Consider the following 27835-nt stretch of genomic DNA (forward strand, 5'->3'; position numbering starts at 1 on the left):
ATAGCTATTTTTAGACCGAGTTTTCAAGATTGGATTCCTCTTTTCTTTTGTAACCTTGTGCAACTTGTAAGAGTTTAACTCCATGTTCATAAGTAACATTTTTTTTTTCTTCAGAGAAATGTGAGAACATGAAATAAGATCCTAGAGTCCCACAGTAAATTTTCCATGGCCTCCGTGGCTTGTCCACAGATGTGCCTTGCAGGATTATTATGTGTTGCTCGTGGCTGAGAACGTAGTAGAATTTCAGTTTAATGGACTTAGTAATAATTATTGGGTCACACTCCTTGGTTGCTGTTGCCATCCAAATGGACTGCAGAAATGAACACAGAGGTCAAAGAACCTGTGCCCCTGTTCAACACAGACAGGAGCATCTGGTCCAAATGTGAATTTTCTTTGGTGGCAGAGACCACTTTCTTTCTCCGTAATGGCAATAGGAAATGTGCTGGGGAAATGACAAAAGATTGTCAGAATGGAAGTTTGGGTGACCATTCCAGTGAAGAAATTGTGCTGACAAAAACAGATCAAGAAAATCTCACATTGCAAGTGGGCAGATTATCTGATCATAACTCAAAATGCCTCATCCTGGCTAATAATGGTGTGTTTTGAGGTTTATCAGTCAAGGGTCAGCCCATAATAGTTCTTCTGCCTTTGTTGTCTTCATTATAGCTTCATTTCTTTGGCTCCAGATGTTATTTTCATGTTCATGAAAATGAGTCATTAAAAGCCATAAAAAGTGAATATCTTATTGTTTAAAGCAATTAAGTAACAGTCTGCTCAGGTCTTGTAAGAATGGGGTCAAGACAGGTGTATGGATGGGGAGGGAGGCCACCTGATGTGGGAGGAGTACTTAAAGGGGGGGCAAGATTCAGTCAAAGTTTAAACTGTTTGATGTTACATTTTGTCCAAGGACGGTATGTATTAATACAGTTAAACATATCTTTTTTTCTCCTTTTTAAAAAAATTTAAATTCAGGTTAGTTAACATATAGTGTAGTATTGGTTTCAGGAGCAGAACTTAGTGATTCATCACCTATATATAATTCCCAGTGCCCATCCCAACAAGTGCCCTGCTTAATGCCCATTACCCATTTAGCCCATCCCCCAGCCAACACCCCTCCAGCAACCCTCAGTTTGTTATCTGTATTTAAGAGCCTCTTATGATTTGCCTCCCTGTCTGTTTTTTATCTTATTTTTGCTTCCCTTTCCCTATGTTCATCTGTTTTGTTTCTTAAATTCCACCTATGAGTGAAATCATATATTTGTCTTTCTCTGACTGACTTATTTCACTTAGCATAACACATATCTTTTGACCCTGAATTCCACTTTAAAAAGTTTATATTAAGAGGGGTGCCTGGGTGGCTCTGTTAAGTGTCCAGCCCTTGGTTTTGACTTGGGTCATGATCTCATGGTTCATGAGTTTGAGCTCCCCCATTGGGCTCTGTGCTGTTGGTGTGGAGCCTGCTTAGGATTCTCTCTCTCCCTTCCCTGCTCACACTCTCTCTCAAAATAAATAAACTTAAAAATTTTTATATTAAGGAAAACCCAACAAAATACATACACAAAGGTGTTTATCACAGTATCATTTAAAAGCAGTTAAAATTTTTTTTTAATGTTTATTTATTTTTGAGACAGAGAGAGACAAAGTATGAATAGGGGAGGAGTGGAGAGCCGGAGACACAGAATCTGAAGCAGGCTCCAGGCTCTGGGCTGTCAGCACAGAGCCCAACGCCAGGCTTGGAACTCAGGAGCCGTGAGATCATGACCTGAGCAGAAGTCGGATGCCCAACTGACAGAGCCACCCAGGTGCCCCTAAAAGCAGTTTCAAAGTGAAAATAATTTGAGTGCTTATCAGTAAGGAGTTGGGATTCTCTGCAGGAATCCAAAATGTTGATGTAGATGTGTATTTCATTTAAGGCCATGGTGTATTATTTAAAGAGAAAAAATACCAAAAAATATGTCTAACATAATCCAATTGTTTTTAAAAAAAATACTTGAGTTAAAAAAAGAATCAATATATAGATATAAATTTGCATTAATTGCATTAATTACATAGAAAAGCTTAGTACTATAAAATATTTTTTCTGAATAGTAGGTTATATGAATATGAAATATGAATGATTTTTTAAAATTTGTTTTATACTTTTAAAATAAAAAAAATTGTACACATATTACCTTAAAAATCAGAAAAACAACAAAAACAAACAAAAAACTTCTCATTTTAAGAGCTGAAATACAACTTTGCCTAAGCAGAAGTCCCTAACTGTAGGTCCTGGGTGCCTCAGCTGTGGCAGGAAGTCTCTTTGCTAGGAAATTAAAACCCCCAGCTGCACGTAGGCTCTGGAAGCTGTAGCAGTAAAAGTATCCTAGTAGTCAAAACAGGAGTCAAACAGCTGAGAACACACTCTTTCAAACATGACTTTGGACGCTACTTTTCACCCACCTCTCTCTTCCTGGTTTCTGTCCCATGTCCTCACTGCCTGCTAATGCTTACATCTGAATGCCCCACTGATTTCAAACTCAACATTCCCCAAACTGACTTAGATCTCCACCAGGTCTTTTCTTATGGGATGTAATCTCTCCCTCATTTGACCTTCCATAGTTCTTTGTAGCCTCTGTTGGGGCACCTATCTCCTGCAACCTGTATCGTATTGATTTGAGCACTTGTCTTATTCCCCTTGCAGAACAAAAGCTCCTTGAGGCAGTGTTTTTGTCTTACTCCTGGCTGTCTACCCTGAGGCCCCTAGTTCCATGCTTTTCTGATGGGAGGCACCCAAAACCATGTACAGTAAATCAATGACAGGATGGACAGATGACTTCTGCAGGTTGCTAGCTCTCATGACATCTGGGCTTGCTTGTTATTTCTTAGCCATGTAGAAAACCACTTTCTCATTCAATTTCATCCTGTCAAAAATCCAGGCATGCCTTAGTGAAGATAAGGCAGAACAAATTAATGCTGCCTTCTCTGATATTTATAAACACAGGGTATAGGATGTGCTATCATTTGACTTGGAGGAAGTAGAAAATGGAACCCAGCCAACTATTTCTTAGGTCATTAAAAGTTATTAAAGAAAGCAATAAGAGACATGAAAGTAACCATTGCAGTAAAGGGGAAGCTCTAGCTACAAAAAAATTAATTTAGAAAGGCCAGATAGAAGAAGATTCAGAGAATGGAAGGAGAATTCAAGAGAGGAGGAAAGGAGAATGCAAGAGAGAAGGAGTTGTCAAAACAGCTATGGAATGATAACTGTAGAATAACCAGAATGCTTCTGTTGAACAATTTCTGAACACGTACCGGTACGATTACTAGTTTTAAATAAAAAGGGATCCCTCTAAGAATTCTGCCCTACTGGATCAGAACAAATTCAGGTGCTGGAAGGTCTTACCATTGTTTCTCTTCAGAAATAACTTCTAATAGTATTCCCTGTATCTCCAGCTCTTATTTCTTCTTTTCCCCAGGCTGGTCCGTGTCCTGCCTGGAATGCCATAAAATTCTTCTGAGGTCTCTGCAATCTCTGATCACCACCTGCAATTACAATCCCCACAAGAGGAATTTACTAAAGTAATTGGAAAATGAAGTCTCACAGCATTTAACTACTTTCCACAAGGTCCATATTGAATTTGAGAGTGAGCCAGCGTTTTGTGCTTGTGTGGTGGAAGCAATAAATATCATTAAGCACTGCATCAAAGTAGCAATGCATTTAAAACGATAAAGGATAAAAAACAATTTAAAAATTGTCAAACTTGCTCTTCTCCACCTCAGTAGATGTCAATATCTTGCTTACTTGCAATGTATCATGAAGTATTGCAATATATTAAAGAGTTAGTAAGCCAAGTGGCCTCATGTTCATCATGAGGGTGGGAAGACTGCCATTTGTGATCATGAACATTTGTGGGCATACACCTTAAGGACCAATTCAGTGTCTCTCTTTCCCTTTTGTAATAGGCTAGTGGACATAACAATGACAGTGAGATGGTCCTTGTCCTCAAGTGACCTTCAGCGTAGTAGGGAGACAAAGACATAGGTCTTATACAAAAGACGTCTTATACAAAAGGTCTGAAAATGAGGACGTAAAGTGTGTTTGATGGAGAGTTGGAAGTGATTCGTTGTGATGTAGAGAGAGCAAGAGCAAAGTCAGAGTCATGGAAAAGCATGTTGTGTTTTCGGAGCAGGGAGTGGATTGGCATCCACTTGTGGCAGAAGGTTTATGGAAACACATAGAGATAGTTCTAGAAAGTCTATACCTTTAGGAATTGGTTTAAAAAAAATTTTTTTTAATGAAACTCATTGTCAAATTGGTTTCCATACAACACCCAGTGCTCATCCCAACAGATGCCCTCCTCAATGCCCATCACCCACTTTCCCCTCCCTCCCACACCCCATCAACCCTCAGTTTATTCTCAGTCTTTAAGAGTCTCTTATGGTTTGCCTCCCTCCCTCTCTAACTTTTTTTTCCCCCTACCCCTTCCCTTCCCCCATGGTCTTCTGTTAAGTTTCTCAGGATCCACATAGGAGTGGAAATATATGGTATCTGTCTTTCTCTGTATGACTTATTTCACTTGGCATAACACTCTTCAGTTCCATCCACGTTGCTATAAGAGGCCATATTTCATTCTTTCTCATTGCCAAGTAGTATTCCATTGTATATATAAACCACAATTTCTTTATCCATTCATCAGTTGATGGACATTTAGGCTCCTTCCATAATTTGGCTATTGCTGAGAGTGCTGCTATAAACATTGGGGTATAAGTGCCCCTATGCGTCAGCACTCCTGTATCCTGGTTTTGGATAAATAAAAAAATCTGAGGTCATTCCCTGTGACTTTTAAGACACTCATCTTGAAAACGATTTTAACTCATGTCATATACAGCTGAGCAAAGCCCTAACTCAGGTAGTACATCAAGATCACTGTTGCCAACACAGGGAACTGGGAAAAATGAGGTTTCGCTAAACCAGTAAGAACGCTTAAGGAATTTGGTGGTAGTCAGTACTGGCCAACACTTCTGACGGGTACTGAGGTTTGGTAGGGAATGTCTGACTTGACTCTAATTGGGCTGATATCATCCCCCAACTAGTCCAACTGTCCTTACTGGGCTCCGTATGAATGGCAGCTGATCTTTTATGTCATAGTTTAATTTGAGATCAAATGTGCTTTTCTTGGAAGCTGCCTTTCTGCATTAAGTCAGGGAATGCTCAGCTTTCAGCAGAAGAAGCTGATGGCTGGGGAGTGTGACCCCTCCCTCTGGGCTGACCAGCAGCAATGAAGGGGTCCAGGTTGGTCTTTGACCTCTTGAACCGTAATGATAATATATTTATTGAGAACTTATTATATAGCAGGCTTTGCATTGTGCATTGCAGATGTATTCTCTAATCTTCACAACAGCTCTCTGAGCAAGATTCTATAATTCTTGCTTGGTGGATGAGGAATTACAATCTATACAAGTTAACTTCCTTGAAGTAATGCTGTTAGTGGTGAAGCTGGGACTTGAACCCAGGCACTCTGAGGCTCTTACTCTTATCTCTCTTCCACTGTCAAAACCTGATTTCAGAAAAGGCGTTAAAGACATTCTGCTGCCAGGTAAAGTATGTATGGAGAGGCAATATGGTGTAGGGGTTAGGGATATGGACCATGCAGCCAATCTGACATGAGTTTGTATACTGGCTCCATACCTTCCCTGTGTGAACAGACAGATGACCTAGCCCTCCAGCCTTCAGGGTTCACATCTGTAAGATGCTGCTAACAGCTGCACATACCTCATAGATTATCCTAACTGTGAAGTGCAATGATGTATACAACTCTCCTGGCACGTGTTGTGCTCTCAACAAATGTGAGCTGCTGTTTTTATCCACGAGAAGTCGTGCATACATTGTCCACCACTTGGATGTTTTACCAATCAAATACTACTTAACCCAAAATAAATGAATTTAGTGGTAGAACTTTCTAAGAATCTGTACTCAATTATTAAGGAATCTGTACTCAACCGTTAAATAATTATTAAGTAATAGGCAAATATCTACTCAATTATGAAAAGCTCAAATAATACAGATGACCAAGTGGTCTTTAATCACTCACACAGTGAAATCTGACTCTTCCTTAATTCTGTTGGGGGCCCCCCATGAAAGGGACAGAGGGGTTCTTCATGAGCATCTGGAAGTGATGCCATGCAGGCCACCTTCTTGAGGGTAGCTTTCCCCCAGCTTTACTGATCAAGGAACCTTCTCTTGCTACTCCTATCAAAGCAGCTGGGGATCATGTATGTAAGGAATGGAAGTGTCTGATAGGCAGAGAAGCACCAGATTTGGGGAGGCAGTTCCAGCCTTGCTCTGTCCCTAACTTGCTGTGTGATCCTCGCCCTCGCTTCCTGACTATAAAATGGGGGCTTAAAGTTAGAGAATCATCAGCCCCATCTCCAGGGGCCATTTCACTAGACGTCTTCATGTGATAAATACAGAAATGATGACCCACCTCCACACTAACAGAGTTGCCCAGTGTCACATACCTAGTAAGAGGCAGAGCTAAGACTAGAAAGAACCTCTCACCCCTAGTTCGCAGGTCCTGGATATCTGTAGTGAATGAGTGGTGAATGTTTTTCTTTCTTCTCTCATCCAGTTTCTCATCAACAGGAGCCATTTTGAGCTCTACAGTCCTCTGGCTCTACCAATCTCTCTCTCTCTCTTTCTCTCTCTCAGAGACTAGCAAAGTTGTCCCAGGCACGAATGAGTATATAAAGGAAGTAAAGCCTCTTTTTTCCCTGGCTTGGGGGATCCCACTGTGATAGGACTTAGTGCACCTTCAGCAGCTGTCCTGGTCATGAATGCCCTTCAGCTGCAACCAGGAGGGCGGCGCTACTCACCCACGACCATCCTGGGTCTCTAATCAAAGCCATCAACTTCTGAGAATGGGGATGGCAGCCACCTGTGGGGACCCAACCCCCTCTGTCTTCTTCATTTCCTTTCTTACTCTATTTCTACCTTCACTTGAGACCCTGCCAACAGCCTTGCCCAGGAAGAAATTCAGAGGAATTTCTGGCATCTCTGCCACCCTCCTTCCCCTCCCCAGGAATGTAAATTACTTCAAAGTCTGCCAATGACTTGGGATAACACAGTTATTATTGCTCGAGTGCAGAATTCTGGTTCTCTCGCTGCCACATGTTCCTAGCCTGAAATCCTTCAGTTTGATGGCAGCAGGGTTTACTTCTAGTTAACTGTTGTCTTTTTTCTTTTCTTTTTCCTTTCCTTTCCTTTCCTTTCCTTTCCTTTCCTTTCCTTTCCTTTCCTTTCCTTTCCTTTCCTTTCCCTTCCCTTCCCTTCCCTTTCCTTTTTTTTTTGAGAGAGAGAGAAGAGAGAGAGAGAGAGAGAGAGAGAGAGAGAGAAAGAGAGAGAATGAGTGGGGGAGGGGCAGAGAGAGAGGGGGACAGAGGATCCAAAGCAGGCCCCAGGCTCTGTGCTGACAGCAGAGAGCCCAACATGGGGCTTGAACTCACAAACCATGAGATCATGACCTGAGCAGAAGTTGGACATTCAGCCAACTGAGCCACCCAGGAGCCCCTTAACTGTTGTTTTTTAATTTTCTACTGCCAGTAATAGCCTGCCCTCCTGTAGCCTCTGTTGAAGCCCCTCACCAGACAGCACAGATATATACCTCCTCCACCCACCCAGAAGACAAAGTCACATACACACAACAAATGATCATCAAGGAAGATTTTCAGAAAATAATCCTAGGGTCTGAATTACCCAGAGCACTGTGGTACTGGGCTGTTCTCTGGGCTTGCCACCAAATACAGCAGGTAAATGACTTACCCCTGAGAAAGATGTAGCTTGTAAGGCAAATTCAGAGAAGTAAGAAGGTTTTTTGCTCTCCATGAGGAGAAACTGAGGAGATTACAGTGTGATAGGACACAGGGCAGGAGGGAATGCAGGAGGAGAGAAAAATGAAACAGTCGTGATTAAGCAACAATAACAGCTATGGGGCTCAGTAGACTTGAGTAACTTTTATCTGAGCTCTCACATTCACTAGGTGTGGGACCTCCAGTAAATCACTTTACCTTCCTGCTTCGTCATTTCCTTGTCTGCAACAGGAGAGGGTTGGGTTAAAGGGCCCCTTCTGGAGAAAGCATTCAATTAGCACACCATCTCTTCTTCACACTAGGGGCTTGGGTGGAGGGAGGAAGGTAGAGGATCTTTAGCTATGGTTCTTGCCCCTGTGAAGTTTGTGATCTTGTTGGGAAGACCAGTACGTGGACTCAGGGGGGTGATAAATTCACTGTGTGGGATTATGTGTGGAATTGCAAGGCTTAAGTCAACCACAGGGATTTAGAAAAGGGACAGGAACTGAGGTCTGGGATGCTTCTTGAAGGAGGCAAGACATGAGAAGGGCCTTGAAGGGTGACTAGAATGTAGGGACAGGAGGGGAGAAAGGAAGGGGAACCTGTGGAGTGGAGCCGAGGTGCCTGTAGGAAGAAGGAGCTGAATATAGTATGCAGACAGAGCCCGTTATGTAAGCCTTGAAAGCCATTAGATTTCTTCCTTTTTTTCTTTTTAAGAATTTTTTTTTGAGAGAGAGTACAAGTGCGTGTTGGGGGGGAGGGGCAAAGAGAAAGGGAGAGAGAATCCCAAGCAGGTTTTGCACTGTAAGCACAGAGCCTGATCTAGGGCTCCATCCCATGAACCATGAGATTGTGACTTGAACTGAAATTGAGTGGGACACTTAAACTACTGGGCCACTCAGGTGCCCCAAGACTTCTGTTTTTAAAAGAATTGTTTCTGGTATCAAAGGGTTAGAGGTAAATTTGATTAAATAAAGAGGGATGAAACAGGAAGTGGTTCTCAATCCTGGTGGCACATTGAAATATGAATACCTCAGCTCCTTCTCTAGAAATTCTGATTTATTTGGTCTGGGGAGAAAGTCAAAGGATAGTTCCTTCTTGTGTCTCCCTCTCTTCTTCTTTTTCTCCCTCCTTTCTCTTTCTCTTTCTCTTCTTCTCTTTCTGCAGTTATTTGGGTATGAGGTGATAAGGGCCTGAAATAAAATAGTAGCAATTGAAATGGAGAAGAAATTAAGATAAAGAGACATTTTAAAGGTAAACTGCCAGGTACCTTGCTAATGAACCACAGGGAATTAAAGACAGATTCCATTCATTTCTTCAAAATATTTATTGAGCACTTAGCATATGCCTTATACTGAATCAGAAGCTATGGGAAATTCTTGTTCAACAAGAACTAAATTCTTGTTCATGAGCGTATTTATTTTTTCTTACCTTTTTTATTATTTATTTTTTTAACTTTTTTAACATTTATTCATTTTTGAGAGACAGAGAGAGAGCGTGAGATGGGGAGGGGCAGAGAGAGAAGGAGACACAGAATCCAAAGCAGGCTCTCAGCTCTGAGCTGTCAGCACAGAACCCGATGTGGGGCTTGAACCCACAAACCACAAGATCATGACCTGAGCCGAAGTCAGGCACTTAACTGACTGAGCCACCCAGGCGTCCCTTTTATTTATTTATTTTTTTAATCACAGCATATTTATTCAAAGCTATAACTTTGCCTTTAAGAATTGCTTTAGCTGTGTTACACAAATCCTATCATATAGTGTTTTGTTTAGTTCTATTTATTTTTTATTTTTTTATTTTTTTTTCAGTGTTTTTTTTTTAATATATGAAATTTATTGTCAAATTGGTTTCCATACAACACCCAGTGCTCATCCCAAAAGGTGCCCTCCTCAATATAACTATTTATTTTTTAAAACCAAGTGTCATTTAATCATATGTCACCTAGTTTCTGGACATGTGGGATTTTATTTTAGCTATCTCTTAAAAAATATTGATTCCACAATTGCATTGTAGTTAGAGGACATTGTCTGAATGGGATTGATTCTTCAGAATTTATGGAATTCTGTTATAAATGTGCTACATATATTTAAAAAGAATATGTTTTCTGTTTATTTTGGGTATACGTATATTATTTAAATTGTATTTTCTGCTCATGAATATCATGCTCTTTTTATGTCTATTTGACCTATAGTTCTTAGAGATGCACATTAAAACATTTCCAACTATGGTTGTTAATTTACATATATGTTTCTGTTTATTTTATCCAGTTCATGAGATTGTACTATTAGGTGCATGTAGACTTATAATAATTATATCACATTGATTATATCCATTGTTATTTAATTAAGCATTTAAAATTATGAAATAATATACAAGCAAAAAGCTGATAAACTTTTATGCACCTTTGAAGAAATACTTCTACAATATTCCTATAACTGTGACTAAGGCCGAAAATAAAACATTGCCAACATTCAAAAATCAAAAGGTAACACAGAAAAAATCTAACCTTCCCCATCACGAAGCTACCTTTCTCACAAAGACTTCCATACACCACATGCTTCTTAGGGATCAGGCTGTTCGTGGCCATGCATTCATTCCGCCCTTCATTACACCCAGCCATCTCAACACCTTTCCCTGCACTGTGACTCCCACTGGGCAACCCCTCCCTCCAGCCCCACCTTCTGATACTTCAAGCTGTCACTCAGTGGTGCCTCTGTGGAGAACTTTCTTGATTGTGTCTGCTAGAGGGACTCTAGCCCTCTCTTCTCCATATATCTTCACACCATAAGAAAAAAAAAAAAACCTTCATCCAGTTTCTGTATTCTTCTTGTAGTATAGTTATTTTCTTTATCATCTACTAGATGTAAGCTCCTTGAAGGCAGGACCAGGGTCTTGCCAACTGAATTCTGTTGAATTCTTGTTGAAATTCTTGTTGAAATTCAGTTGAAAACAAATGAGTTACCACTTTACACCCATTAGGATTACTCTCATAAAAGCAAAATTACAAGTGTTGTGAAGATAATTATTAACTTTATTAATTATTAACTTTTTAAATTAAGGTATTATTTTTATGCAATGAAATTTACCGAGTTCGAAGTCAGAGTTTTTAAGGTCTCAAATGCCCAGATAAGGGATTTGGATGGCCAGAGCTCATATGGTGCAATAAAAAATTCAACAGACTTGTTGGCATCGAATTATAGTTCCACCATTTGCCAACTATATGATCTTAGACCAATTACTTTTGTCTCAGGACCTTATTTTCTCATCTTCAACCATGATAGGACTACATCTCCAGGAGAATATGAAAAGGGTATAGTGTACAAATAATGCTTGGCACATAATAAGGATGTGAGAGGTAATAGTTCATTTTCTGTTTTACTCATCAGAATCTTCAAGTGCATAGTCTCTGCACCCTTTTAAAGGTGGTTCTGATGTACAGCTAAAGTTTCAAATCATTGGTGTAGGCAGTGGGGGCCATGGCAGGCTTTGCTCGGGGCAGTGGCATGATTAAGGCTATACATTGGGAGGGTGAGTCTCAAGTGGCACCCACTGGGCCTAGAAGCCTGGGAAAATGTGGAAAGGCAGAGTGTGGAGAGCAGGTGGAAAATTTGATTCAGAGGAGATGGTGATGAGCTTGGTTTCAGTTAATGTTTGTTTATTCATCAATAAGCAAACACTGATTCAGGCCTACTTTGAGTGTGCCCTTGTATTTCATACATAGATAAATGCATCCTCACTTCCCTGACTCATCTCTTAAGGAACAATTCTTAGAAGGCTTTCTGTGACCTCTCTCTTCCTTGTCTTCTAGCTGACTCAGTGATTATACTGGTAGCAGCATTTTAGGAAAGGTTAGGAGTTTTCAGTTGACTATGGAGTACAGAGCTCTCAACCACAGGTATTCCACTGGGGCGGTGGCTGGTAGGATAGTTCATGGCTTTAATCTTTCTTTTAGGATCTTCTACCACAGCAGCTTCCTAGTCTAGATGTCATTATTAATATAAATCCCTAGACTCAGGTGCTGATTCTTCCTCCTCCCCTCCTCCTCCTCCTCCTCTGCTTCCTCCTTCTCCCTCTTCTTCCTCTTCTTCCTCTTATTTCTCTCCTTCCTCTCCTTCTTCTTCTTCGTCTTTGTCTTTGTCCTCTTCTTCTTCTTTTTTATAACACTAGGAACTGCCAGGCAGAGTTGAATAAACAGGAAACCATGATATCATTCCTCTAGTGTGATTAGGTCGCTGTAACAATGTCCAGCAGAATGGGCTGCACAGAGTTCTTGCTAATGTTTCCTGGACAGTCAACTTCATGGGGCAAATACACATCACCACAGAGGACTTATGCGGGCCACCTAACTGTCACCAGACCTTAAAAGAAGGATCAGAATATCCTTTATATCTTGTTTTGTTCTCAATAGGCCCGCATATCCCTGTTTTGTCTTGACTTTAGGTACATGGTCCCATGATTGGGGGAATTAAACTAGGCAAGGTGGTCAGAGAAGGGCCCAAGGAAGAGATTACTGGTGGCATATTGTGAGGGAGAATGGAAGCTAACCCTGGCAGGGTTAGGAGTTGGAGATTGCAGGGCGGGTGGAGACAGTTCATCCTTATGAACAAAAGGCAGAGCATGGAACTACTTAAAATGTAACTAGCACTTAAGAAGATGAGGCTGGAGAGATAGGTAAGGTATCTGGCTGGCATAAATTTTTAGGGCAGAGGCCCTAAGATCATTAGGACGATATTGAAAATTTTTTAAAGCAGGGAGGCAGATTTTCATTTTGAAAAGATCACATGACTGCTGTATAAAGACAAGATTAGTAAGGGCCAGGGTACTTTTGGGACTATTTCAGGTGAGAAGTGATGGTAGCTTGAGCTACATGATGTGCTAGAAATAGAAATAAACCAAAGACTTAAGCAGCAGATAGTCCTTGGTGATGAAATAGAAATGATGATGTGAATCAATGGGAGTTAAGATTGACTGCCTGTAAGGGGGTGACCATGGTGTCCTGTTGTCAATTCAACTCCATAGATCTAAAAGAAGATGCCTCATCTTTTCTCCATGTATCTCTATCTGGCTTGCTGTGGATGGAATGTTTGTTCCCCCCAGATTTATATTTTGAAATCTAACCCCCAATGGTATTAGGAGGGGAGGCCTTTGGGATGTGATTAGGTAATAAGGGTGGAGCCCTCATGAAAGGGATTGGTGTCCTTCTAGATTTTTTTTTAATGTTTATTTATTTTTGAGACAGAGGGAGACAGAGTGCGAATGAGGGAGGGGCAGAGAGAGAGGGAGACACAGAATCCAAAACAGGCTCCAGGCTCTGAGCTGTCAGCACAGAGCCTGACGCAGGCCTCAAACCCACGCACTGTGAGATCATGACCTGAGCCGAAGTCGGACACTTAACCGACTGAGCCACCCGACTGAGTTGCCCTGGGATTGGTGCCCTTCTAAAGGAGACCCCAGAGAGCTTCCTCACCCCTTCTGCCATGTGAGGACACAGTGAGAAGACAGCTGTCTATGATCTAGGAAGTGATCTCTCTCCAGACACTGAATCTGTTGGTGCCTTGATCTTAGACTTCCCAGCCTTTAGAACTGTGAGATGTGTTTGCTGTGTAACCTATCCAGTCTGTGGTATTCTGTGATAGTAGCCCAAATGGTCTAAGACATGGCCGGTATCTGTTAATGATACAATCATTTTAGTCATTTGATCTAAAATCTGGACATAATTTTGGACTTCTCCCTTTCTTTTATCCTCAAATCTATGGCTAGTTGTTATAAAGTCCATAATTTTCTCCTTTTGACAATGTCTCTTTCATTTCTCTCGCTTTTTTTTTTTTTTTAATTCCAATTCAGTCCCTTATAAAATACCTGGCGTTTGGTGCCTACATTTTATCTCCCAATTCTGGTCTCCATCCTGAACACTGGGTCTCTTAAACATTGCTCTCACCATTCTGTTCCTTCCACAGAACCTTGCAGGGAGTTCACCTTTGGCCTGAAGTGAAAATCTGAACACTTCGGTTTAAAATTCAAGGGTTTCTGCAGTCTGTCCCCAGTCGATTTTGCCAGTCTCTACTTCCCTACAATAGTAGTTTTAAAACTCTTTTAAAGCTACTGAACCCTTTGTTCAGATGGAATCTTTTGTTTGAAAACATGGCAGCTCCATCTGTACAGCAGGTGAGTGGAAGTTTTGGTTGGAGCAGGAATGGGGAGTGACTTCCTCTCCCCTCCCATTACTTCCTTTCCTTCCCTACCTGCTTTGTCCCCTGAGATGAGCCTGTTCAGAACATTGTTTAAAGTCCATAGCCCTCCGGGGTTGCTCTTAGGTAGAAATAGGTGTTGTCCTCAAGGAACGAGTGGGTCACTGAAGCCAACATATGTTTCCCTCTGCTGGGCCTCTAGTCTGCCTCTCCTGGGGTTGTTTCCTCATTGGGCAGGGACTCTGCCTCATAAAAGGTCCCTCTGTGATGTAATATGAGCATCTTTACCACACCACTGTAATGAGTACAAGAGTAATTTTAACTATACTGGACATACGGCCTCTTGTAACATCCTTTGAGAAACTGAGACCATCACAAGCACAGCCCTGTAAAAGCAGTTTTATAGAGACTGTCCCATGTGCTTCCGCACTCCCTTGGTCTGATTTAATTGAGAAAATATTATATCCAGAGCAGTGCTTTCCCAACCTGTGGATGGGGCCCTGGAAATTGTGTTTATAAATAGTCTCTTGAGTTCAGAACCAGTAAAATGGGCACTGGGAACAGTGAAGGAGGATGGAGATTTTAAGCTGAATCTAGGGGGTGGTGATACTCAGTGATAATACTATGATAGTGCTCTATGTGGATATCATAATGTCCAATATATTTTTCTCATGAAGGAACAGAAGAGTTAGTGCAGAAGAACAGGTTTGCAGGGATCATCTTTCAATTTTGAGCAGATGGAATTTAAAACACCTGTGAGCCAACTGAGTGTAGCTTTCCAGCCAGTAGTTGAAAATTTGGATCTAGGACTCAAGAATGAAGTTAGGGGAGGTGCCTGGGTGGCTCAGTTGGTTAAGCGTCCGACTTCAGCTCAGGTCATGAATTCGCAGTCTGTGAGTTCAAGCCCTGTGTGCTTCTGTGCTTACAGCTCAGAACCTGGAGCCTGGTTCGGATTCTGTGTCTCCCTTTCTCTTTCCCCCCCCCCACCCATGCTCTGTCTCTTTCTCTCAAAAAATGAATACATGTTAAAAGAAAATAAGAAAAAAAAAGAATGAAGTTAGGGCTAGACCGATCTGAGCTTGAGAGTCATCCTAATATAAGAGATAGGTAGACTGTGAAGGGGATTGAGCTTTTTATTTTTATTTTTGGAAGATTGATTAAATGAATAATTTAATAATTAAATGAATAATTAAATGAATTAAATGAATGAACCATTTATAAAGGTTTTTAAAATTTTTTATATTTTAAGGTTTATTTATTTATTTTGAGAGAGACAGAGAGAGTGTGAGTGGAGGAAGGGCAGGGAGAGAGAGAGAGAGAGAATCTCAAGCAGGCAGTGCAGAGTCCATGCAGGGCTCAAATTCACAAAACCATGAGATCATGATCTGAGCCAAAATCAAGAGTTGGACGCTTAACTGACTATGCTACCCAGGCGCCCCTCTATGCTCCTATTTGAAAAAGAATAAAAAAATACTTCTATGTACCAATACAAAAAAATAAATTCCAGGATAATATATTGATCTGAAAAGACGTGAAATAATTCCTTTTTGTCTCATGAGGTTGGGAGAGAGGTAAAATAATATATATCTCTATGCATAAAGAAACTAAAAAAATACTAAGAAATCTACAGAGGTAGGTGGGGTGGCAGGGAGACCATTTGCTTTTCCTTTCTTTCTTTTTTTATTGTTTAACAATGTGGATTATTATCCATATAAAAATTAGCCTACAATATGATAAAAGGAAAGAGAGATTATAATAGTCCTGCCACGTTTACATTTTCCAAGTAAGGAAATTAAAAGAAAAAAACCCTACCATTTATTGTAAGTGTTACATCATAAAGGAAAAGAAACGGCATCTTGAAACCAACAAAAAGCAGTAAAGAATTCCCATTTTTAAAGGCAGTCTTTTAAATTGATACAATATTGTTGTCTCTTTTGTACTTTGCTGTTGACCAGCGAGCACTTCATTACTACCTGGCTGTGGCCCTGAAGAAGTTGTGGAAACCACAACTTAATAAATTAGTAAATAAAATTTTCTTTTTCTTTTCTTTTTTTTTTTTTTTAAATTTTAACGTTTATTTATTTTTGAGACAGAGAGAGACAGAGCATGAACGGGGGAGGGTCAGAAAGAGGGAGACACAGAATCTGAAACAGGCTCCAGGCTCTGAGCTGTCAGCACAGAGCCCGACGCGGGGCTCGAACTCACGGACCGTGAGATCATGACCTGAGCCAAAGTCGGACGCTTAACCGACTGAGCCACCCAGGCGCCCCTCTTTTTTCTTTTTTTTTAAATTGAATCTAATCAACATATGGTGTTATATTAGTTTCAGGTGTACACTATAATGATTCAACAATACTGTACGTTACTCAGTGCTCCTCATGACAAGTGTCCTCTTAATCCCCTTCACCTATTTCCCCATCCCCCCCACCGACCTCTCCTCTGGTAACCATCAGTTTGTTCTCTAGAGTTAAGAGTCTGTTTCTTGGTTTCTCTCTCTCTCTCTTTTTCCTTTTGCTTGTTTGTTTTGTTAAATTCCGTATGTGAGTGAAATAATACGGTATTTGCCTTTCTCTAACTTATTTCACCTAGCATTATACCCTCTAGAGTCATCGATGTTTGTTGCAAATGGCAAGATTTCATTATTTTTTTTTTATGGCTGAGTCATATTCCACTGTGTATATATACCATAAAAGGGAGGAGAGTGAGCCTTTGTGAAATGCCTACATTAGGTCTCAAGAGGAAGGAAGCAGGGTGAGTAAAGGAGCTGGAAGATGTGGCCAGCGAGATAGCAGATACTCCAGTCCAGCCTCATTGTCCAGGGAGGGAAGAGCTTCAAGAAGGAGGGAGTAGGTGGCCGACTGAGCAAATACTGTTAACTGCAGTTACTGAGAAGGATAAGGGGTGAGCAGAGGCCGGGGTTTTGGAATTCAGGATTACGTTGCAATTTTTGTAGACGTATGTATCCTGGGGAGAATTGTTTTTGCTGGCCTGAGAACTGATGGTAGGTGAGAGACCCCTTTTCCCCCCAGGGGCTCCACAGAGATAAGTTCAATCTGAAAGCTTCCTGTCTGTATTTTTCTTCCTGCTTTATAAGGAAAATAGTTTGGAAGGAATCCAGTGACCCAACAGAGGCTGATGAAACCCAGCAACATCGATTATTATGGGTGATTCTGAGAGCTGAGGTCCTTCAAATGAGAGATTCAACTTCATTTTTGGGGAAAATTTTTTACCTTGAAGAAGAGATCTTTCAGCCTTTCACCCTTACATGTAATTGGTTCAGAACCCTTCATGGCTACTCTCCTGTGGGAAATTTACTTCTCAGCCTTTCAGTAGGTACCTTCAAAGTACCATCTGTTTTGATGTATGCTTACTGGTGAGAGAAGGGGTCTCCAGGAGGCTCAGAATCTGGTTGGTGGTCCCAAACCACCTAGAAAGCCTTGAAACAATGGATCCAGAGTAAGATGTTTCTATAAGAGGAGAGTGAAAATAGGTCTGTTCAGGAGTTGATGTCATTTTCTAACTATTGATAACTTGGCCTTTTTTCTGTATTTCTGAATTTAGTACATATATCTCTACTGAGAACCCTCCTTCCAGGACAAATTTTGTTCGCATGTCAAAAATATTCCATCTATGTATGTGCCAAAATATTTGTTTAATTGAACAATTGTTGATTGTATTATTTAGCACTTTCATTATTTTTTTTCAATTCTTATCCTTCCTTTTATATATTTTTTGTTATAAAATATTTAAAATAATACAGAAAAGTAGAAAAAGGAATACTATGAGCACAAGTGTAATCCATACCTAGATTTAACAATTTTTAGTATTTTGTCATATTAGTTTTATATGTAAATATTTTATATGTACATGAATGTATATAATATTTCTCAAAACTATTTAAAAGTTAAATTATGTCCATCCAGAAGCTTCATCTCTAAATTCTTCAGCATACCTCTCTAAAAATGACATTCTTCCATATATCCACAATACCAACATCACATCTAACTAAACTAATAATTCCCCAGTTATTTTAATTTTCCTCAGTTCCCAAAATGTCTTATGTACCTGGTTTGTTCAAAACAGGATCCAATGAAGAACATCCCTCTTTTTCTAGAACCGTTGTTCCTTCCTCTTCCTCTTCTCCCAAGTTCATTGAGGTGTTGAAGTGATTGGACCACTTCTCTTAAAAACGTCCCACATTGGGGCGCCTGGGTGGCGCAGTCGGTTAAGCGTCCGACTTCAGCCAGGTCACGATCTCGCGGTCCGTCAGTTCGAGCCCCGCGTCAGGCTCTGGGCTGATGGCTCGGAGCCTGGAGCCTGTTTCCGATTCTGTGTCTCCCTCTCTCTCTGCCCCTCCCCCGTTCATGCTCTGTCTCTCTCTGTCCCAAAAATAAATAAAAAACGTTGAAAAAAAAATTAAAACAAAACAAAAAAAAAACGTCCCACATTGTGGGTTTGTCTAATCGTTTCCTTGAAGGACTATTTAGTTTGTTCGTCTGGTCTCTGTATTCCCTGTATCGGGAGATTATAAAGAACAAAAGCTTCATTAGATTAAAATTAAACATGCTGGGGGCATCTGGGCACCTCTGTCAATTGAGTATCTGACTCTTGATTTTGGCTCAGGTCATGCTCCCAGTCTTGAGACTGAGCCCTGCATTGAGCTCCACACTAAGTGTGGGGCCTGCTTGAGATTCTCTCTCTCTCTCTCTCTCTCTCTCTCTCTCTCTCTCTCTCTCTCTCCCCTTCTGCCCCTCTCACACTTGTGCACTCTCTCTCTAAAATAATATAAAAAATTAAACAAAATTAAACATGTTTGTCAAGAACACTTTATGGGCAATGCTGTGCACTTCATACTGTTCCCACCTTCAGAGCAACACACTTCCAAATACCTCTGAAGCCTCCCCTGTTTTCCTCTCCAATAACACCCCTGCCTCTTTCCACCAGAAGCAGTGATTATCTTGAATTCTCTGTTGACCACTTCTTGTATTGTGTTTACAGTTCTATCACGTACCTATGTATTTCCAAGCAATACATTGTTTAGTTTTAAACTTGTATAAATTAAATCATACTGTATATATTTTTTTGTGAGTGATTTTCATGCAGCTCTAGTTTTGGAACTTATCCATGTCGATAAGCAAAGTAATAGGTCACTCATTTTCATATCTGTGTAGTATTCTCTTGTATGACTATACCACAACTTATTCATTCTACTCTTGATAGACATCAGATTGCTTCCAGTTTTTCGTTATTTCAAGCAATGCTGCAGTAAATGTTCCCATCCATATTTGTGGTCTACACATCTAAGGGTTTCTCTAGGGCATATATCTAGGAATGTATGATGTATGCAAGTACAACTTTGCTAGGTACAGCTCAAGGTACAGTTACAAAGAACACAATACCCCCAACTCATTAAAACAGAAAGGTGAATAACCATAGGTTATTGATAATTTACAGAATTCTTAGGAGGGTAGAAGGAATAGACTCTAGGCTGAGCTTTGAGGAATGATTCCCTAAGCTACACCAAAAGACTACACACCAAGAAAGCTACAGCTAATCCCATCGACAGGAAGCTATGTTTTGAATTGAAAGCTGCCAATATAATTCTGGCTCCAAAGCCACACTGCCTTAGATGCAATTAGGAAGCCACTTCAGCTAAATCAGGAAGCCACTGTTAGAACTACTGACTCCAAAACCAAGCTGCTTCTGATCTGAAACCACTTTTTAAAGCTGAGAAACCACCATTATAATTCTTGCCAGCAAAACAAATACCCTGAGCCCCATCTTTCCTCACTGAATTCTGTTCAAGTCTCACTGAACACCCTGGGCAGGTCAAAGCTCAATCATACCTGGATTTCCAGCTATCGGGGTGTCTTGGAAACGTAGATTTTAGTTTTCTGCCCTTTGCAATGTAATATGGCTACTAGAAGGAGGTTGGAATAATAGTTGAGGGAACTAGTTTGTAGTAACGTCAAATTGCTCTCTGCTCTGATGAAGCTGGTCTCTGCTCCAGCCAGTGGCACATGAGAACACTTGGGCTTCTCTGTCCTCACCAGTGCTGGCTTTTGTTGGGTTTTTGTGTATGAAAAGCTATTTTATTGTCATCTTAAGTTGCAGTTATATAGTTAATTATGAGATTGAGCATGTCTTCACGTACATATTCATACGTATTGACCATTCGTGTTTCCTTTTCACAGATACTCCTGTTTATGCTGTATATTTCCTGTTCTTTTTTTCTTTCTTATTCATTAGGATTCTTCACATATTCTGGATAATTCTTTGTTGGTCATATTATACAAATATCTTCTCATCTGAAGCTTGTATTTTCACTTTTCAAATGGTGATTGCACTGAACCAAAGTCCTTATTATTTGTCAATTTTATTGATTTTTTTCTTTAAGGTTTGCACTTTTCTTGCTGGTTTAAAAATCTTTCCCTATCCAAAGATCGTGAGGATAGTCTTTTGTATTGTTTTTAAAACTTTCAAAGTTTTACTTTTCCTGTTTTAGTTCTTGATCCACCTGGGATTGGTTTTTATGTATAGTGTGAGGCAGGAATCCATTTTCATTTGTGGGATAACCCCTCTGATCTGCAATGCTAGATTTATCATAGATCATGTTTTAATTTAAGTGTGGATTCATTTCTGGGCTCTGTTCCATTCATCTGTTTTTCATCCTCGTATTAATAACACACAATCCTAATTACTGAAACTTTATAATACGTCTTGATTCTGGTGGAACATTCACCTGTCTCAGGTGTAACTGGGCTTTTGGCTCTTCTTTATATGTTTTAGAATTAGGTTATAAAATACTGCAAAACATCTTAGTGGGATTTTTATTGGAATTTCGTTGAATCTATAGAACAGTTTGGAGAAAAATGAGATCTTTAAGATACTCAATCTTCCTATACATGGACAAATATGTCATTCTGCTTATTTAGGTCTTAGTTGATATCTTTCACGAAAGTTTTATATCTTTCTCCAAAAGGTCTTGCACATCTTTTGCTAGACTTGTTCCCTAGTACCTTATTTTGTTGTTGCTATTGTAAATATTTTTTAAATGTTTATTTATTTTTGAGACAGAGGGAGACAGAGCATGAACGGGGGAGGGTCAGAGAGAGAGGGAGACACAGAAGCAGAAGCAGGCTCCAGGCTCTGAGCTGTGAGCACAAAGCCGGACGTGGGGCTCGAACTCACGGACCGTGAGATCAGGACCTGAGCCAAAGTCGGATGCTCAACCAACTGAGCCACCCAGGCACCCCTGCTATTGTAAATATTTTTTAAAATTGCATTTCCTAACTTCCTTTTTTGCTGGTATGTAGAAATGTAGTTGACTCATAGTGATCTTATACCTAGCAAACTTACTAAACTCTTTAATTAATTCTGATAATCCATAGATACTTGGAAGTGTTCTACGTACAACATAATATCTATAAATAACAATAGTTTGATGTCTTCTTTTTTGAATCCGTATTCTTTTCCTTATTCTTGCTTTAGCGCACAGGTTAGGATTCTAATACAGTACTGAGTAGAGGTAGGGATAGTGTGTAACCATGTGTTCTTTCTGATCTTAAAGAGTATGTGTTAGTATTTGACACTTGAGAACAATGTTTGCTTTTTTAGTTTGAAGATACCCTTTTTCTTAGTAAGAACATTTCTTTTTCTAGTTGTAAAGGATTATAATTATTGCTATTATTTGCTTTTTGTCATATGAATGCTTTTTTGAATTTTATCAAATGCTTATGCTATATCAGTTCAGATCACGACATAGTTTTTCTATGACTAATGATATAAATTACATTACTATATGTTCTAATGTTGGTCTAGCCTTTTATTCCTGGATTAAACTCAATCTGGCCATGACTTTTTTTTTTCTTTCATTTTTTAAGTTGCTGGATTCAGCCTTTTAATAATGTTTTATTCAGGATTTTTTCATTCATCATCATGAGACTGATCTTCAATTTTCCTTTCCAATATTGTTCTTCCCTGAGCTTTTACACGAAGATTGCAAAAGTACATAAAATCAGCCTGGGAAGTGTTCCTCTTTTTTCTCTTCTCTAAAGAGTTTGTACAAGCTTGGATCACTGGATTTTTAAAGATGCTAGAGGCAGCCAATTTTTTTTTTAATTTTTATTTTTTTAAAACTTTGCCATGATAAACTTTATTTTTTATTTTAATTTTATTTTTTAGTTTTTAAAATTACATCCAAATTAGTTAGCATATAGTGCAACAATGATTTCAGGAGTAGATTCCTTAGTGCCCCTTACCCATTTAGCCCATCCTCTCTCCCACAACCCCTCCAGTAACCCTTAGTTCTCCATATTTATGAGTCTCTTCTGTTTTGTCCCCCTCCCTGTTTTTATATTATTTTTGTTTCCCTTCCCTTATGTTCATGTGTTTTGTCTCTTAAAGTCCTCATATGAGTGAAGTCATATGATTTTTGTCTTTCTCTGACTGACTAATTTCACTTAGCATAATACCCTCCAGTTCCATCCATGTAGTTGCAAATGGCAAGATTTCATTCTTTTTGATTGCTGAGTAATACTCCATTATATATATATATATATATATATATATATATATATATACACCACATTTTCTTTATCCATTCATCCATCGATGGACATTTGGGCTCTTTCATACTTTGGCTATTGTTGATAGTGCTGCTATAAACATGGGGGTGCATGTGTCCCTTCGAAACAGCACACCTGTATCCCGTGGATAAATGCCTAGTAGTGCAATTGCTGGGTCATAGGGTAGTTCTAATTTTAGTTTTTTGAGGAACCTCCATACTGTTTTCCAGAGTGGCTGCACCAGCCTGCATTCCCATAGAGATGGCCAATTTAGAGGAGAGACTAGACCCTGGGGTAAGAGACATGTTTGAGCTCTCATCTTTACCATTTATGTAGCCTGAAAACTCTTGGACTGGTAACTTACATTTCTGGGACTCAGTTTCCTTATCAGTCAAATGGAAGTGGTAGCACACACTCTCCCTGCCTTAAAGGGTTGTTGCACTACCAGGAGCATTAAATGGGATACTTTATGTAAAAATGCAGTATAAATCTATAAGTAAGATACTTCTGCCAAAGCTAACCTTAAGGAAAACATTGCCCTGTGGATTGTTTCCAAAACAGTCTTTCTCTGATATTGTAAATCAGATGAAGGGAAGCAGAAATACTCCTGGAGACTTCCTCTCCTTATAAGGTTGAGTCAGAAGCACTGACAGTGTCCTTCCAGAGGAGATGGTGTTGGAAGTTTCCAAAGTCAAATTTGTAGCCTTTCCTTCAGAGCCTTGGAGAGGGCCCAGGTCACTGAATCCTTGAATGTTCTGGCTGCTCTCATAGATCATCCAATCAATGGAGGATGGCAGCCAAGAAGGTATTTCTAGGGATTTATTGACTCAAATTTAATAGCATGTGAATTTTTCCATGTATATTTTGATTTACAAAAATAATGCCTTCTCATGGTAATGGTACAAGAGAGAGTTTAAATGATATGAAAGAGATAAATGAAAAGTCAAAAAATTCCTTCTCTAGTCACTTCATCCTGTTCTCCTTAGAGACAACTTTTAAAACTTTCTCTTTCTACTTTTTTGGGAAGTCACTGCCATGATTGTGGATGATGTGCCTCTATTTCTTGATTTATAAATTTTTAGACAGTATCTGTTGTTTCCCCACCATAAGAGTGATGAACTTATTTTTCTTTCCTTTGTTCTTCTTTCCTTTCTGTTGGTCACATTTTATTTTTAGTTCATCTTGGTTACTACTATAATTTTATTTAACAATATTAATAATATTTAACATATATAATCTTAAAATAATATTGTGTACTTTTTATCTTGACCTATCTATTTTAGCATTTCCTCTGAATTCTCGCTATTTAAGATGAAAAAATTAGTTTCTTTGCATTTCCCTTCCACTTTCCTGTATCTGCTGACCCCTGCCATCTGTACAGTTACATTTCAAAGTCTTTGTTTATAACATACATTCTGTTCTATGACCGTATATGTCCCTTATGCTTTGCCTATAGGTTGATCTTAAAAACTGAAAGCCGATGTCTAGAGTTTATAATATTAAGATTATATAAAGATGTGTTCGGTGAAGAAATGTAACGTGATTGCAAAACTAGAGAAGGAAATGAGAGTCTGTGTTAAATTCAGGTTCTTGAAGGAGAAGAAAACTCAGAAACCATCAGGAAAAGTGACTTCCAGGAGAGGGGAAGAGGGACAGCCTATTCTAATGACTTACTTTTATAATTACTTCATGCATCTATCTTGTAAATAAAATTACCCAACTTTTAAATTACACTATTTCTTTCAGGGAATCCATTTTCTTTGAGAGTACACTTTTTAGAACTTGTTGACTTTTTCTCATTTTCCTAGGTTCTAATTTGGCCCTACTGCTTTCTAGGCCTGCTGCACAGCTGTCATTCCTGGGATTTCTTTTTCATTCTGTGCTGGGTTGACCTTACTGTTTCTTCATACTGTGCCTGTCACTTTCTTGCACTTCTTTCTTGTTTTACTATGGTGTGTGCTTGAGTAATGCTTTCAGGGGTGATCACTGTGTGATAAGTATCCGAGTGCTTATGTATACATTAATGTCTAGATTTTATTCTTATTTGTGATTGATAACTCAGCAAGATATAAAATTTTATGTTTAAAATAAATGTTCCTCAAAACTTAAAGATGATACTCCATGCTCTTTGATACTGAATGTTGATAGTAAGAAATCTGATGCCAATATGATTCTGGTTCATTTGTAGGAGACTTTTTTTTCTGGAAACTATATTTGGCATTTCAAGATAATGGCTTTAGAGGTGTGTGTGTGTGTGCTGTGTTTTAATTCATCCTTTTCATGACTTGGTGATGTCTGAAGATTGGCATCTTTTGCTCTGGAAAAAATTTTAATAATTTTCTGTCTTGCATGCTTTCTGTTCTCTTTTTCTTGAACATCTGTTAGGTGTTCTGAATTGATCCTCCTAAGTCTCTTTACCTTGTAGGTGTTTTTTTTTTCTTCTAAATCTCTGCATTTTTAATTTATAATCTGAGAGATCAATGTTTTTATTCTAGCCTTTTATTGAATCTGTCATTTTGTCAATTAAATTTTTAAAATTCAAGAATACTTTCATGTTATCCAATTTTTTTTTGGTAAGCATATTGTGTTTTTTTCTCTTCTGCTTCTTTTTTCTTCTGTAAACTATATAAATATATAATCTATAACTTTTCTCTTAGATACTGATTAGAACGTTTTGAAGATCTCTTTCATTGCCTGTATTGTCTGTTTCCTCTAGGACAGTTTGTTTTTGTTTGTCTTATTCTTTCTTTCTTGGGCTGTTATATTTTCCTCTAATTATCAATTAATTGATTAAAATACTTTTTATTTAGTTCTCACTCTGAGCCAGGTGCTGAGCAGACAAACCAGCTCTCCACACTCATGGGGATTACACTGTAGGGGGGAAGTCACAGTTATTAATTAAACACATGGAAAGAAAGGAATTTCAGTTTATGGTAAGTGTCATGAAGGAAATAAAGCAGAGTGATGTGAGAGTGAGTGATGAGGTGGGGGTCCTGTAGAGTGAGTGGCCAGGAAGGGCTTTTTTAGAATGGGACAGATTAGGGTCACCTCGGTGGCTCAGTTGGTTAAGCGTCCGACTTTGGTTCAGGTCATGATCTCACAGTTCATGGGTTCAAGCCCTGCATCGGGCTCTGTGCTGACAGCTTGGAGCCTGGAGTCTGCTTCCGATTCCATCTCTCCCTCTCTCTCTGCCCCTCCCCCACTTGCAGTCTTCCTCTCTCTCTCTTAAAAAAAATAAATAAACATAAAAAGAGTTTAGAATGGGACAGTTTACCTGACACTGGCAATGTGATAACAGTAGGGGCGATCAATGGGGGAAGGGTCAGATTATATAGCACCTTTAGGTAGGCCCTGGTGCAAGGCTTTGATTTAACTGCAGCAGGAAATTATTGGAGCATTTTAAAAAGAAGGTGATGGGGGTGCCTGGGTGGCTCAGTCAGTTCAGCATCCGACTTCGGCTCAGGTCATGATCTCACGGTCCGTGAGTTTGAGCCCCGCATCGGGCTCTGTGCTGACGGCTCAGAGCCTGGAGCCTGTTTCAGATTCTATGTCTCCCTCTCTCTCTGACCGTCCCCCATTCATGCTCTGTCTCTCTCTGTCTCAAAAAATAAATAAACATTAAAAAAAAATTAAAAAGAAGGTGATGATCTGATTTATGTTTTTAATGATCAACTCTACCTGCTGAGGGGAGAGTGAGGAGGGAGGATAGGCAAGAATGCCAGCAGGGAACCATGAAGGGTCTTGCAGGGTCTAAGCAAGGAGGAAGATTAGCAGAGTGATGGTTAAGAATGGCCACCAGGAGAAAGTTTCGTGAGAGCAGTACAGAAAGTGTTCTAAGGATAGAGTGGTCCATTGTGTTAACTGCTTCTGAAATGTCTCAGAAAGTTAAGACAGAGCAGTGAGCATCGCACTTGGCAGGTGATGATAATTGGTGACTTACCAGTCTAGGAGAGAAGTGCAGGGAAAACTCAGATGGAGTGTTTGCCCAGGCTTTGGACCTTGTGACTGCACAGGTTACTGTAGAAGTGGACTTATCACTTTCTACTGGTAGCTTGGAATTGAAAACTCCAATATTTGTTCACAACCCAAAACACTTTATAGAACTGTCCATATTTCTTCCTTTCTCTGAACAGTTCCCTCTTATTTTTTAAGTTTATTTATTTATTTTGAGAGAGAGAGGGAGAGAGAGAGAGAAAGAGAGTGTGCATGCACAAGCACACAAGTCGGGGAGAGGCAGAGAGAGAGAGAGAGAGAGAGAGAGAGAGAGAATAATTCCAAGCAGGCTCCAAAATGTCATCAGAGCCTGATGTGGGGCTTGATCCCACAAACGGTGAGATCATGGCCTGAGCCGAAATCAAGAGTTGGGTGCTTAACTGTCTGAGCCACCCAGGTGCCCTCCCCCTCGTATTCTTATGATTAGATCAGAAATCATCTCCAGTGAGGAACACATGGTTTTTAAAATCTCCATTTACCTCCATGTAATTGCTGATTATTTACAACCACAAAGGACTCTTAAATTTCACTTTGTTAATGGGAGTATGTGTGGGCCTGGGACTTCTTGCAGACCATGTGGAAGCCAGGGGAAAGCGAGGCTAAAGCAGGCGGTATGGAATTATCAGAGAAACGATGAAGTTATCAAAGCTATGTTGTGCTGTTTGGGTGCACTCAATATTTAAAATCCAGTAATTAAACCATGAATCCATTAATTTTTCTTTAAAACCAAAAACCAAAAAGCATGGATTTATTTCCAAAGTGCCTAGCACACCTATTTTCTTTTTTCAAATTCCAAACTCTTTGAAGGTAGGGATCAGATTCAACTGATGCATAGGGTGTGGAGAACTATCAAAGTGACTAGTATGTGCCTGCCATTCTAAAGATATTATCTCATTTAATACCATGCACATCCCTAGTAGATGATCTTAATTTCTATTTTACAAATGAGGCAATCAAGGCCTGGAGAGTGACTGGTCATGGTCACACAGGTAATGTCAAACCCACTTCTAATTGTGGTAGTCAAACCCACTTCTAATTCCAAAGCCCATGTTCACTCATTCTTTCTTCCTTTTTTTTTTTCTATTTTAGCTTTTACTTTTGTTAAAGATATATATGCATAGATTACAAATAGAGAGATAATTCTACATGGCTGATTACAAAATACAGAAGTTCCCTGACCCACTCTCCAGAACCATCCATTTGCAATGCCCACCTGATTCTTTTGACATTCATTTCTTCTTATTTTTAAAAAATGTTTAT

General features: G+C 39.5%; 1 protein-coding gene across 1 annotated transcript in view; it reads right to left on the minus strand.

Moving 5' to 3' along the window:
- CDYL (chromodomain Y like) overlaps nucleotides 1-14209 on the minus strand; it is a 244828-nt gene extending 230619 nt beyond the window's left edge. Inside the window, exons 1-2 of the mRNA XM_058733141.1 lie at nucleotides 14070-14209; nucleotides 3383-3522 (exon numbers count right to left, since the gene is read on the minus strand). Of these exons, the coding sequence (XP_058589124.1) occupies nucleotides 3383-3385 (3 nt within the window). The 5' untranslated portion in view covers nucleotides 3386-3522; nucleotides 14070-14209. The remainder of the gene's footprint in view (nucleotides 1-3382; nucleotides 3523-14069) is intronic.
- Between the last annotated feature and the right edge of the window lie 13626 nt (nucleotides 14210-27835).

This window comes from Neofelis nebulosa, chromosome 6, assembly GCF_028018385.1.
Source record: "Neofelis nebulosa isolate mNeoNeb1 chromosome 6, mNeoNeb1.pri, whole genome shotgun sequence".
Lineage (NCBI taxonomy): Eukaryota > Metazoa > Chordata > Mammalia > Carnivora > Felidae > Neofelis > Neofelis nebulosa.